Here is a 14178-nt window from a genome sequence, read left to right on the forward strand (position 1 = left end):
TTAGCTGTCCGGCTCTACCAGAAATGACAACGCATTCTCGGAGTTCTGGCTAAATCCGTCTCTGCAAGACAAAGCAAGCGGATCGCTCAGTCGCAGGTTGCTCCGAATCTACCAGTGGAATGCAGATTCTCGGCCGCAGAGTAAAAAAAAACTTGCTCCCGCTCAACAAATGCAATTCTCCATTACTTTAAGGAGTTGTTTCACGATTTTGGCAGTGACAAGGGGCAATGAAAACGGTAAATAAATAAAGCATTTCACTAGAAACATTGATGGGCATTTCTTGTTATTAGCGGCTCTCTCACCGCCGTCTTGATTTTTGGCATGGGACTGAGCAGGTGCACGCCCCTCAAGTCTTGTTGGATTATCTTTCACTGTAGGGAGAGGGTCCCTGCTCAGCATTTTATGGTAGTCCTAAATAAGGGCGGCATTTTTATCATAAAATTGATTTGTAGAATTTGTAGATGACCTCATCTTTGCAACACCTTTTATACCTTTGCAAACTCTGGGGCTGTATACGTAAGTAAAGACAACTAAGAAGCGCAAGGTTGAATGGTTCATGAGTTACAAATTTTTTTGTGAAATATAATTGCTCATAAAACTGCTGCCATGAAATAATTTAACTGCAGGAATGCTCCACAAAGAGGATAGATACTTTACAGTGTTGTGTAACCACATGCTTTCTAAAACTACTCCATTCGGACAGGAGGATTTCTGGCCAGCAATACGAACTGCAGAATCCCATTGGGTTTAACCACCACTTTATGACTGACTTTAATCGTCAGGAGAAAAGTATTACTGGTTGCAAGCTTTCCGTCCCTTTCGCAATTCCGCATTCCGAAAAGCTTGCAAGAAGCAGTCTTTTTTCTTTCGGCACTGAACATCTCTAACTGACCAGTGTGACAAATGCTTTTTCTTATCGTTCCTTGTGTTGCCAAATGTCTGCCGCAGTGGTGTAGCGGTTATGATACTCTGCTGCTGACCCAAATATAGCTGGTTCGATCCTGGCCCCAGCGATCGCATTTTGATCGAGGCGAAATTTCAGAAGCTATTGTGCTGTGTGATGTCAGTGCACATTAAAAAGCACGAGATGGTAAAAATTTTCGGAGCCCTTCACTGTGGCACTCTCATAATCATATAATGATTTTGGAATCTTAAACCCCAGACATTATTATTGCGCTCTCAATCGAATTGTCGACTGAAACTTTTTTTTGTGGGAAAGCTACTTGAGCTTAACTATTGCTTCTCTTTGTTATACTTGCTCTGCCTTTAATTTTTGGAAATTCTACAATATTGAATTCAGAGTATAGGTTGGATTTTTTACGTTGAAATTTATACACATTGCAGATGGCATCAGAAAGGGCTGGTTCTGAGTCTTCGGGATCCAGTGACAGCAGTAGTAGCCAAGACAGTGCTGAGAAGAAGGAAGAAAAGAACTGAACAGTGACTGTGACTGTGCATATTGTGGTGGCAAAGCTGCCATGATGTGAAAGCATCTCATCAGTGATAGGTTTCTTATTTCATGAGTATCATATGGTTCATTGTACCTTGATATCCATGGTTACAATGGCTTGTATAATAGGCTAGCAGCTCCTGGGCATTGAACACTTAGGAAGGTAGACTTTCGGAATGTTAGTGCTTGTGTCGAAATATTTGTTTTGCCTGGTGACTTTTGCTGTTTTTTATTGGAATATGACTGTACAGTAAGGACATGAGCACCAGCTTCGTTGCTTCTTCCACGTGGCCAGAAAAGCCCTGTTAATATTTGTTCTCTAGTGTCATCAAACAAAAAGCCACTGCCCCAGTGCTATCTTCGTTAGGCCTCTGCCATTCCTGCTGCTTTCTATAGCAGCTTCATTGATGAACTTTGATTCATATTTGCCGTGCTAGTGCTGCCTTCTGACATCCAAATAAAATTGTATATTAGTGTTGCTGCGGTGTATGTGTATATGAATTGAAATACTTTTGGAACAAAAGCAAATTGACTACTGAACTTGTTGCACTTTTTAACATATTTGTTTTGTGTTACATTTGCTGTTACTTCTGTGCCTGCACTTTCTTTACAGCAAAATCTGTTATGAGATCAAAACACTGGTCACGTGTGGTGCCGTAGTTGTCCGGTATCCGTAACCAGTGTCGAAAGAAAAACTCAGTAAATAAAAAACTCCAAGGACACAGTGGGGCTCGAACCCGGGTCTGGTGCGTGCCAGCCCAGTATTCTACCACTGAGCCACGCCGCTCGCAAAGTTGCCTTAGGCAGGCTTGATGTCCAGAAAGGTATTGCGCTAATATGAGTAATAAAGCATTACAGCAAAGGAACAACCAGTGTCGCACATTGGAAATAGCGTAACGAATGGGTTGTCCAATACTCCAACTGATTACAAAATCTTGTTATTGATCACCTATTAACTGTGGTGCATACCCACTTCGGGCATAATTTCTGATCGTTACCCTGCCGCAATGGTTTAGTGGCTAAGGTACTCGGCTACTGGTCCGCAGGTCGCGGCATTGAATCCCGGCTGTGGTGGCTGCATTTTCGATGGAGGCGGAAATGTCGTAGGCCCGTGTGCTCCAATTTGGGTGCACGTTAAAGAACCTCAGCTGGTCGAAATTTCTGGAGCCCTCCACTACGGCGTCTCTCGTAATCATATGGTAGTTTTGGGATGTTAAACCGCACAAATCAATCAATCAATCGTCATCGTCATCAGCCATTGCATGAACAATTGGTACAAAATTCCTTGCAAGTGTTTAGTAGATACCACACTTCTCAGAAGAATGAGGAAGGATAGCATAGCGAATGCCGGCCTGCGACCCAGAAATTGATATTATTAATGCAATAGTGGGTGCCCAGCAAGTGTGCTTGCAGCAATTACCCAATAAGGGTTTCGAAAAGGCTCTCAAAAGGCCGCTCTTCTAGCTTTCGCTGTGACTGGGCTGCGCCTTTCGCACAGGCCTGGCGTCTTTTTTTTTACTTCTTGGGGTGTTTGTACTATGCACAAACCTGATTGTTGAGGATCATGTTCTTTCGCTCCTTGAAGCAGCACTTTTGGAGCATAGACATAGCAGACACCAGAAATGTGCAGCTTTACTGTTTTCATTATAAGAGAGCCATCTCTATGCCTGAGTGGTACAGTAGGCATGAATAATGCTAGAAGCATGCTTTTTGTGGGGGCTTATTTTTTAACTATTGACTGCTTTGTGCTATTTGCAGCAAAGCAAGTCTGCTTTTGGTGTGTTTGTAAATGCAGACCTGTAGTTTTCGTGAGTGCGTGTGTTTTCGGAAGATGTGTTTTTGCTGACACACAGGAAATATTTGCAATTGAAGATACACAAGTTTAACAAACAAAAACAACTGATAGTTAACAACATGGTCATTGGACCTGCCTTAGTCGCAAACCAGTCCATTGGCTACAACATTAGTTAATAAATCAGTTGTTATTGCTTTATAAACGTGTGTATCTTTGTTTCCAAATATATTTATTACACAACTACCGAACAGAGTTGCACTACATAGTCTCGGAAAATAATTATAATGCAAAATTGTAGGTGTGCATTTCGGCACATTCTCTTTTCGGGTGGTCAAGGCAGATCGAATGCGTGAAATTAAGGCGTCGATGCTATATATGAGGACAAAGTGTACAAAAAGCTTTGAAGTAGTTACTCTATTTTTGAAAAATGCTACGAATTTGGTCACACAAGTGTTTCAATTAAAGGATCCTTCCATGTGAACTTCAATGGAGCAGTCTTCAGTTTGCATGGTTGTTGGGGCTCAATGCGGCACTGTCGGTATGAAGGGTGGTGGTGCAAAGGGTGACAGTTTGTCCTAAAAAATTTGGCAGATTCTATCTGTTGTAATATGTAGTATTGGCTGGCACATCCTAATTTTCTTTTTTTTTGTTTATTTTGCTCTTCTAGCTTTTTTTTTTTTCATTCAAAAATGGGACTCTGCACCATAGCCCATTACAGAATGTGGGTGAAAATGTCCTAGAAAGACTGTGTGCCTTGAGCTACAGCAGGGAAATTCACTGGCGTTAATTCACAGTTGTGCTGCTGGCATATGACCATTCAAAACTGCTGGCGTCGACGTTTTCACTCAGCAGCCTCATTAATATGAAAACTTTGGTGGGAGAGCATTGCCATTTTCCTTACAGTTCTGCACTCGAAGGCATTCTGCCCTTAATTACGTATCTGCTGACCTTCACGTTCAGTTTGGGCTTATGTGCCACTAATATGTGCAGCTCTCATCCGTAAAATCGAGGTGTCACCATCTGGAATGTACAGATGGGCAATGCTGTTTGTACGTCCAGGAGCGGTATAAGCGGGAAATTACCTACCTACCTACTTTTCAAAAACATTCTTCGCTAGCCCGGAAATCTGGCTGTGGAAGCATCACTTAACGGTACGCTGCTCTCTCGCGATACCAAGGTGTTGGACAACCACTTTCATGGGGCCGGGATTACGTAAACGTTGGTATTTTGCGACGCGACTCTATGGAAAACAAATTGCAGATGAAATTGCACCATGAAGAATCGTGACATGAGTATCATTTTCATGTTACCACGTGTAATATATGCGCTCATTGAGCCGCGTCATTCAATATCAATCTAGCGAACCCGTATGTGATAGCAAGTCGTCTGCCTCGGTGGAACAGTGGCTAGGGTGCTCGGCTGCTGACCTAAATAAACGTCGTGAGTTAGATCCCGGCCGTTGCGGTCGCATTTAGGTGGAGGTGAAATGGCGGTGGCCCGCCATTTTGCCTCCATCTAAATGTTAGTGCACGTTAAAGAACACCAGGTGGTCAAACTTTCTGGAGCCCACCCTTACGGCGTCTCGTAATCATGTGGTTTTGGGACATAAAACTCCAGATATTACTATGATAAGCATAAGCAAGTCATGGTTTTCTTGTTACTTGTCATTTACGTTCTTCATGCTTATCTCGTCATACATCGCGTGGCGCCAACTACGTCGTGACGTCACTCACATAGGATGTCGGGTTGTGTCGTCTGCTCGAAGAACGCGTTTCCAGCGCCTTGGCCACCACGCGTGCTCCCCCCTTGTTTTGGTATGACCTGATAGTCCGATCAAACAGCGAACCAAGAGTCGGAAATGATGTGTCTTATCTGTACGACTCTAGAAATACTCCAATACACGCTATATTCATGCAGTATGAAGATAGTCGTAGGTAACGGTAGACGAAACAGTCATTTGGAAGCAGCTACATAGCACATATCAACTTTGGGGGGGGGGTAGGGGGTGGGGGTGAGAAAGACGTTTTACGTTTTCAGAAGTGAAAATAACTGCGAGCCATTTACTTAATAGAGCAAAAATAACAATGGCCATAGTTGAGGTGCCAGCTGACAAATATTATCTGTGGAGACGCACTCTAAGTATATATATAAAAAAAGAAACCGAAGACAACAAGCATGTGTGCACGCGCGTGTTCCTTTGTGTGCGTGTATAAATATGGTTCCAAATGTTACCCTGACATCAGCCGTAGATCGAGGCTTAGCGGGTATCTCGAGCCGACTCCAGCCGCGAAAGACTTCCGGTTTGATTGATTGATATGTGGGGTTTAACGTCCCAAAACCGCCATATGATTATGAGAGACGCCGTAGTGGAGGGCTCTGGAAATTTCGATACCGTAGGTCATTTTCTTTTTAACGTTAGAGACGTGTAGACGAAATTTAAGGTGGCGATCAAGTTCGACACCTAAAGGCGTACAATGGTTAGCTGGAGAGATAGTGTGATCGTTGATGGAGATGTTTCGAGTGAATGAATGCTGATGCGAGGAAAAGATAACATATTTGGTCTTATTATGATTAGTTTGCAGTTATTTTCATACTACGTAAACTTTTTCAGAATATCTTCATTTAGCTTATTTGTTAGCGTAGATATGCAGTGATTAGAATATAATATCATCGTGTCGTCTGCATATAAAATACAATTAGTTGGAGAGGCAAGTTGGCAAGTCAATAATATAAATTAAGAAGAGCAGCGGGCCTAATATAGAGCCCCATGGTACACGTTTGTTAGTAGCTGCTTATTTAGAATAAAACCAGATATATCGACGGTTTCTTTTATATTCTGTAAATTACTGTGGATAAGGAGCAAAGGTGCACCGGTTATTCCGTGGTCCGGTTATAGTGTTCTGCTATCATTTCATTATGGTGAGCCTTCATACTATCAAGGCCAGCACTCGTGGCGTTGAGAGCCTTGATTGTCGAAAAAACATCAGTAGTGGTCAAGAAAAAAAGAATGAAGAAGCAAAATCAATGGCACCATTAAAGAAGGCATCACAAAATGCATTAGAGATATCTACCAGATTACTATATACTACGTTGTGAACTAGAATTCTCGATATATCGCTCTGCTTGCTGCGGTTAAGGTATGTGTTCATGATTTCCGATTTTTTTTAGCATTTTTACTACACTCAGCAATCTTTACTTCGTAATAATTCTTTTTCGCACTTGTCAACTGAGAGCAGAAGCGCGTTAGAAAATTTATTTTAACCAGCAAGTAATTTGATATTGAAGGATTGTTTTTCTTGTTTTATACATGTTTTCTCGAGACCTCATAGCTTTCAGAAGGCCATATGTAAGCCAAGGGCTCTGTGGTGAAGCTATCTTTTTTCTGCATTTTTGTGTGTGAGTGTGGGAGACCACCAAGGGTTCTTTAACGTGCACCCAAATCTAAGCACACGGGCCTACAATATTTCCGCCTTCATCGGAAATGCAGCCGCCGCAGCCGGGATTCGAACCCGCGACCTGCGGATCAGCAGCCGAGTACCTTAGCCACTAGACCACCGCGGCGGGGCGAAAGACTTCCGGGGCCTCTGTGGTCATGTTTGCCGTGCATGTCGCTGTCTGCAACTATCGTTAGTCGTAGTTAGCTTGACCGCGGTCATGGTGCTTTGGTTGAAACAGAAGGACGCCTTTATTGTGCACTTGATGGGTTCAAGGGGCACCTTTCCTTGCTGGGGCAGGTGCCAGCTTCGACAACCCTCTTCCACGAAAAGCATGTGCGTGCAGTTTCTCATCACGGATGCCTGGCCGGTCAATCGGAGTCCGCCGCTGTGAAAAAGAAAAAAAAAAAATCGTCGGGGCGAGCTTTGTGAAAATGGCTCCTACAAGATGAAAAAAAAAAAAAAAAAACTGGCACATCCCACGTACCTGGGAAGCGACGTTATGCGAAGCATGCGGAGGGAAGGTGACCGTGTTGCAATTTTTTTTAGCGATACGTCACGAAATGACGTAAATATATGTACAAATGTTGCACGCACAGAGATATGTTGAAGAGTTGCAGATGTTTATATAATTAGTTGCTAGCACTTGCACAACGATGTCAACTGGAACATGCGTATTAGCAACACCAGAAGCTGATATGAAGTGCTGATGCTGGCCCTGGACATAGCTACATAATTGAACTTCAGCGCATGACACCTAACCATAATTGACGTTAACCCGACGTGACGGCTGTATCAAAGGAGTGCATATGTAATGTTTATAAAATTGGGTAGGCAACACTACATACACTATTGACGTTTCACGAAGATTAGCGTCTATTTGAAAAGTAGATCCGAGATCTATCGTATAGCTCTACAACAACAACAAAAAAAAGAAAACTTGCGTAGCTCTGTTGTAGAATGCTTGACTGCCTGCCACGCAGAATGCATGAGTTCGATTCCTGCTGGCACCCTGAAATTTGTTATTTGCATTCGTCGGTGGGTCAGCGCTGCGTATGTCAGGTTTTTCTTAACACTGACATTTATTCTATGCCTTCGTTCGGTCGACGCTACCGTCGTCGGGTATTGCTTAACGTTCACGCGTTAAAATTGCCCATGTGTGTTCTCATCGTTCCTGGGTAGATACCAAGTGTCAATCACCTGTGGCACATACCCTCATACCAGCGGCACATACCCGCCCGTGGGTATGTGCCATTGTCTGGCGGGAAGTGTTTAACGATGTACGCGACGGGATTGTGACATTCGTCTTGACCAGCGCGCCATATTCGTCAAACCATCTTACCCTCCCATGCTAATTTTGGTTCACGCCAAGTTGAGGGGGTGACCACGAAAGCGCCGAAACGTAAGCGGCTAGATAGATAGATACGCTCGAAGTCGATTAGGAGACAAACAGGGGTTAAGGATATCATAGTTGAAACAAAGAAGAGGAAATGTACATGGGCCGGGCATGTAGCGCGTAGACAGGATAACCGCTGGTCATTAAGGGTAACTAACTGGATTCTCAGAGAAGGGAAGCGGGTTAGGGGGAGACAGAAGGTTAGGTGGGCAGATGAGATTAAGAAGTTTGCGGGTATAAATTGGCTGCAGCAAGCTGCAGTGGACGTAGTCAGGCTGAGGATGATGATGATGGATGATGATGGATGATGGTTATGATGCTCGAAGTCGCCGAAGTTCGCTAAGAAAACAAAAATCTTTTAAATTTTACGAGTAACGTGGCACCACACGAGTGAACTTGCAACAACGGAGGAAATATGCCGCTGAAACGTAATACCTTCGCGCCAGTCTCTCCCCCCCCCCCCCCTGGAGTTGTTTTCGCCGTGGCATACATAGCAAAAAAATGACCATTTCAAACTCCTCCCGAAATCAAAAAGGTGCTCCCCCCCCTCCCTCCCTCTAAAAAAAATCACAACATATACACGGACTGAATGATGATGAGTGGGGCAAAGAGTCCGTCAGTCCGTCTGCGCTTCCGTCCGTCCGTTGGTTCTTGTTTTCGTCCGTTCGTGTGTCCTTCCGTCCGCGCGTCTGCCAGTCTGTCCGTCCGTCCTTCTAGTGAACACTCCCAGTACCCAGCATCTTTTCATCATATATTGATTATATAGAAGTACCACCATCCATCGGACATTCCAAGGACTAAACGAGAGATGGCTACCTACTGCTACGACTACTACTACTACTACTACATACATCGCGGACGCACGGCCCACGGCATATGGAGCTTTGCCCTAAACATTTCTGGCTACGCGCCTGCCCCGCGCGTGCGGTGCACATGCATAACTGTCAACGGACACATGGGAATGGTGATTGGAGTGAATCTCTACACATGTTTAAAAGTGATGGTGGGAGAGAGAGAGATGCTAGTAGGCAGGGGCACGGAGGAAGGAAAGATAGGAGAGGGCATGCCCAGCCGGCGCGCTACGTGAAAAGTGTGGAGGAAATGACATCATGGCGGCCATATTCACTGAACACAATGGCGGCGTTGCTATGGTTTCGTGTTGCGCAGTGGAGCTGGTCTAGCAGTGAGCGGCCGCGGCTGGCGGCGGCATGTGTGCCTCCCCAGGTCTCGTGCTGAGCCGTAGCGGACAATAGGAAGTTTTAGTGCTGGGTGCGCATTCTCTTGGGGCGTTGCGGGCATAGAAGCGTGCGGCATTGCGTGCCCAACCCATACCCAACCAGGATGCCTTTTAGTTGGCGCCACGGTGGCACGCACGCAAACGCAAGCCGCACAAAGTTCACACGCGCTCGCAGAGCCATAGCGTCTTGTCGCGTAAGTATTATTTAAGTATTTTTATGATTTAAAATCTTAAGTTAAACATACATAGTGATCAGGACACTTTTTTATTGTGTACAGTAATCTGGTATACGCAAAAAAGTGAAAAAGACAAGGTTACTGTAACGACAGTGTCGACATCTTGTGACACTTCGTGCAACCTCAGTCATGAACATGTTAGCTTACGCGTAATGTTTTTGAGGTGAAAATGAATAAAAAGGTTACCCATTTGTAATATTGTCGCTGCGCAGTTTTTGCACCAGATGTACAATGCACAATGTTTCTGCAATAACAAAGTTGTGGTTGTCTGTTTCACTATGGCCGCGTTAGATGGCGCCACCTATTCAGCTGGTCGGGGGCTGGCATATGCTTTTTAGTTTCTATGTTCTAGGCCATTCTAGCTTTGGAAATCTGGCTGAAACCGTGTAATCGCTATAAGTGCTCGCACTTTGGCTTATTTTAACTCGACGGCTAGAGTATCCGCAGTGCGGATACCGTGAGTTCTTGCGAAGTTGGACCGGGCGGACGCATGGCCCCATCGCCCCAGGGGGTTTCGCGCATGCGCAATACCGCCGCCCCAACGTCCTGCGTACGCAAGCCACTTGGGTACCCAGCACTAAAACTCCCTAATATGCGTGCTCTGCGCTGCGTTATTGGTTACGCAGTGTTCTCCTGGAAGTAACTGTACTCTTAGCAACGTTTACAAATCCCTTTGTCCATCACGGGTTTCAACAGTGCGTAGAACGAGTGCATATCTATGTGTCGTGCGGCGGAAGACGCGGATAAAACAATTGGTGTTCAGCGAAATTGCGTTGGACACCATGACGAAGCGGAGTGACGACGAATGCCTTGCAGGTCAGTGACGGTTGGGCAGTGCTCCTGCTTGTGACAACGGATGACGCTGTTGAGCCCAGCAAGACGCAATGAGGACCACGTGCACATACGTAGTTTCGTGTTGTGTGTACTGTAACAACTTACATGCACACCTTTTCTGTTCCGCTTCGTATACTCTCCCCCAGCATTGCATGTAATCTTAACGTAACAGCAATCGCGTTCAGGTGTCACTTGCACCGTGCTCAGTCACACGGTCGCAGAATACTGACGCCGGTGAGTTTCACGCGGAACACGGGCACAGTGGCTGGGTGCTGCGTCGGCCTCGTGTCGGAATGCAACCGTAGAAGGCGCACGACCGATCGTGTTGTCTGTTCAGTTGCTGAATTAGTGACGTGAAAACACTCGCCGTTGTCAGTGCATCTAGCGCGCGTTCTCTTGTACTTGATTCGTTGTCGGTGAGCTGTTACTCGCTGTTCATATTCCGACTAAATGATTTCGCCGAAGGTGTCGCGCTGGCCCCGAGTGTTGAGCCCCTTTCCATTAGTTTGGGATCGTCACGACACGCGCGTGGCTATTCTAGCCACTGTAATCGCGGCTTCACAACAAGTGACGTCAGGGCATCTGCTACCTTTCCCTCCTCCTTGGGCAGGGAGGTTAACCAGATGCACGTCCGGTTATGTACCCTGCACTGGGGGAAGGGATAAAGGGGCAAAAAGATAGAAAAGAAAGGAAAAGATACACAGAATCACAGGCACATTTGTGGGGAGCACATCCAGTCTTCATGTGGTCGCTCAATCTTGCCGAGTTCAGGTACTTCAGTTGCGCTTTAGTTTCTTTATGCGCTCTCGAAGTACATCTCCAAGGTCCTAGAATCTTCTGTACAGAAAATGGTCTGGAGTCTAGTAGATTCAATACTTCGCGGAGTGGGCATGGCTGGGTGTCATAGCGAGCGCAGCTGCACTGGACGTCTGCAAAACAAAGGCAGTGGAGGAGCCCCTCCACTGCTTTTCTTCCTTTGAGCTTTGATTTGATTGGCTATCACCACTGTCTTGGTTGCTTTCTTTTTGTCTTTTTACTACTGATACGTTTACTTTTCGTCTTGGGTTACGCTTGTCAGCAATGTATCGAAGTTAGTTTTCAGCGCCTTCGATGCCAGCGGAAACGTAACGCGACAAAATGTTTTGTTTCGTAGGGACCTCGCTGTGAGGGATATTTGAGAAGCGGCCACTTTTCTTTTCACCTTGTTAATTTACAATGAGCCTGTCTTTCTTCAGTACCAATAAATTCATCAACAAACTCCCGCGACAAGCTGTTGCGAACACATGTCAGCTGTTACCGCATATCTCAGCTGCGGCGGCGTAACGCACTCCTCTTCGCGAAAGTGCTTGCCGTAGACCCGCAACTGAACGTTGGCGTCTTTTCCAATTTTTAGCTATACTAGCCAAACGTCGTGCATTCATTACATAAGTTAAAGTATGGTGTAAACTACCTCCCATATTCTGTCAATCAACCCGGTTCTGTGCTTTCTGCTGCAACACCTACGTACTTTTTAATCTCATCTGCTCACCTAATTTTCTGTCTCCCTCTCACGCGTTTGCCTTCTTTTAGAATCCAGTTAGTTAATAACCAGCGGTTGTCCCGTTTACGCGCTACGTGCCCAGCCCATATCCATTTCTTCTTTATCTCAAATATATATGGTATCCTTTACCCCCGTTTTTTTTCCCTGAACAACTCTGCTCTCTTCCTGTCTCTTGAGGTAACACCTATAGCTTTGCTTTCTATCGCTCGCTACGTCGTCCTCAATTTAAGTTGAACCCTCTTTGTGAACCTCCAAGTTTCTTCTCCGTAGGTTAGTACTGGTAGGAGAGGCCTTTGTCCAGCAGTGGACGCAGTCAATAATATAATATTTGGGGTTTAACGTCTCAAAACCACGATATGATTATGGCGGACGCCCTAGTGGAGTGCTCCAGAAATTTCCACCACCCTGGGCTCTTTAGCGAGCACCTAAATCTAAATACGTTCTGCGGAGGCGGAAGGGTCAAGAAATGAAAAGCAGAAAACCACTCGTTTGTGGAACGAAACAAGGCTTCGTGCCACAAACGGATGGTTGTCTATCTGCTTTTTCTTCATCTAAATCTAAGTACACAGGCATCGAACATTTTCGCCTCAACCGAAAATGCAGCCGCCGCAGTCGGGATTAGATCCCGTGGCCTTCGGGTTAGCAGCTGATGATGATGAAAAACATTTATTATAAAAGAGAGAGATACGGGGCCAAAGCATGACCCCGCTACATGGTCGGCGTCCTTAGTCCGGGACACCGCATGACGAGGCCCCTACTCGCGCCCGTCTCACCAGAGCCCGTTGAGACTCTAGTGATGAGCAGTTGAGGAGGGCAGTCTCCCATGCCTCTCGGGAAGGGGTAGGGGAAGGGGGTAGGTGGGGATTTTTCGGACATGCCCATACCATGTGGAAGATATCACACGTCTCCCCACAGTGTGGGCACCGCCCATCTGTGTTCGCATCGAAATGTTTTAGGATTGCAGGACAGAGTAGAGTACCTGTCTGCAGGCGCCTTAGAGTTCGCTCTTCCGCCTTACTCAGCCCCTTTGCAGGAGCCGGGTAAAGGCGGTGAGTGTCGCGATAATAGGTCAGAATTTCCTTGAACCGCAGCAGCGGTGTATTGGCCTCCGAGTCATAAGAGCCAAGGTGAGGAGCCCGGTGGGTAAGCGCTCGGGCGGCCGCGTCATCGGCCTCATTATTACCTCGTAAGCCCTGATGGCCAGGAGCCCATACGATGCGTTTCGGGGCTGGATCAGCGAGAGCCCGTTTTAGAATTTGGCTGGCTAGGGGGGATATCTCTACTACCAAGTAATGAGCACATGCTTTCCGGGAGTCCGTGATGATAACTTTCGAGTTGGGGTTAGCAGCCGAGTGCCATAGTCACTATAGACCACCGCGGCGGGGCAGTGGGCGTTGTCAGGCTGATGTGTATGTGTATGATCTATGCATGTATTTGCCTAAGAAAGTGCGACACAGCCCCTACTTATTGCTGGCACGACCTGCAGGCTGCGGCTGCTGTCTCGGTGGGCCAAGACGCCCGCTATGATTTCTTGGGGTGCCACTGCACCTTTTCATGTGCGCGAGAGCGAGCTGGAAGCGTTCTCTCGGTAGTGCGCACAGCACGGGAGTCACTCAGTGCGTGTGCGTGAGTATATGTGTGAGTTTGGCGCGTTGAGCCAACGCGACCTAAAGAAACTTTAAGGTCTGCATGCTCTACCGCATACGTCAATGGGGCGACGACGCTGGTTACGTTGTGCGCTGTGACGCACAACGCAACCAACGCCGACATTCGGTGGCGCGTTCCGGCATCGGCGTTTCAGTCCCTGCAGCATTACTGCGCTTCGACGCTAAACTTGTATCGGACTCTTCAAGAGCTAGCGGGCATGCCATGCTGAGTTTGCTGTTGTAAGCAGCGGGAGAAAAAAAATCTTGGACCATCTTCCCGAAAGGAAACCGATGGGATGCGAAGCAGCAGCGTTGCACACGGGGGGCGTCACGGGTTGAACGGCGTTAACGCGGGTGCTGCGGAAGATTCGTTTGAAGCGATGGCTTGCGGAGGTCTTGTAGCCCACATGCACAGACATGTTTCAACGCGTGCGTTAGGCGCGCGTCAGGTTTATTGCGCGTGTACCGATGAGTCGGCGGTGTAACGAGAAGCTGTTGCGGCAGGTGTTGCGGACGAACGGACGAGGTAGCAGCTATAGTGCGCGGCAGGCGAGGTAGAGAGTGACGTCAGCGCGCACTGCAAGGCAACGTTACTAGAAAAGATGGTGAT

General features: G+C 46.5%; 1 protein-coding gene across 1 annotated transcript in view; it reads left to right on the forward strand.

Moving 5' to 3' along the window:
- Nucleotides 1-1928, forward strand: part of Hsc70-5 (Heat shock protein 70 cognate 5) — an 83197-nt gene extending 81269 nt beyond the window's left edge. The window contains exon 15 of the mRNA XM_037427397.2: nt 1345-1928. Coding sequence (XP_037283294.1) covers nt 1345-1437 — 93 coding nt within the window. The 3' untranslated portion in view covers nt 1438-1928. The remainder of the gene's footprint in view (nt 1-1344) is intronic.
- Nucleotides 1929-14178: the final 12250 nt, after the last annotated feature.

This window comes from Rhipicephalus microplus, chromosome X (assembly GCF_043290135.1).
Source record: "Rhipicephalus microplus isolate Deutch F79 chromosome X, USDA_Rmic, whole genome shotgun sequence".
Classification (NCBI taxonomy): Eukaryota; Metazoa; Arthropoda; class Arachnida; order Ixodida; family Ixodidae; genus Rhipicephalus; species Rhipicephalus microplus.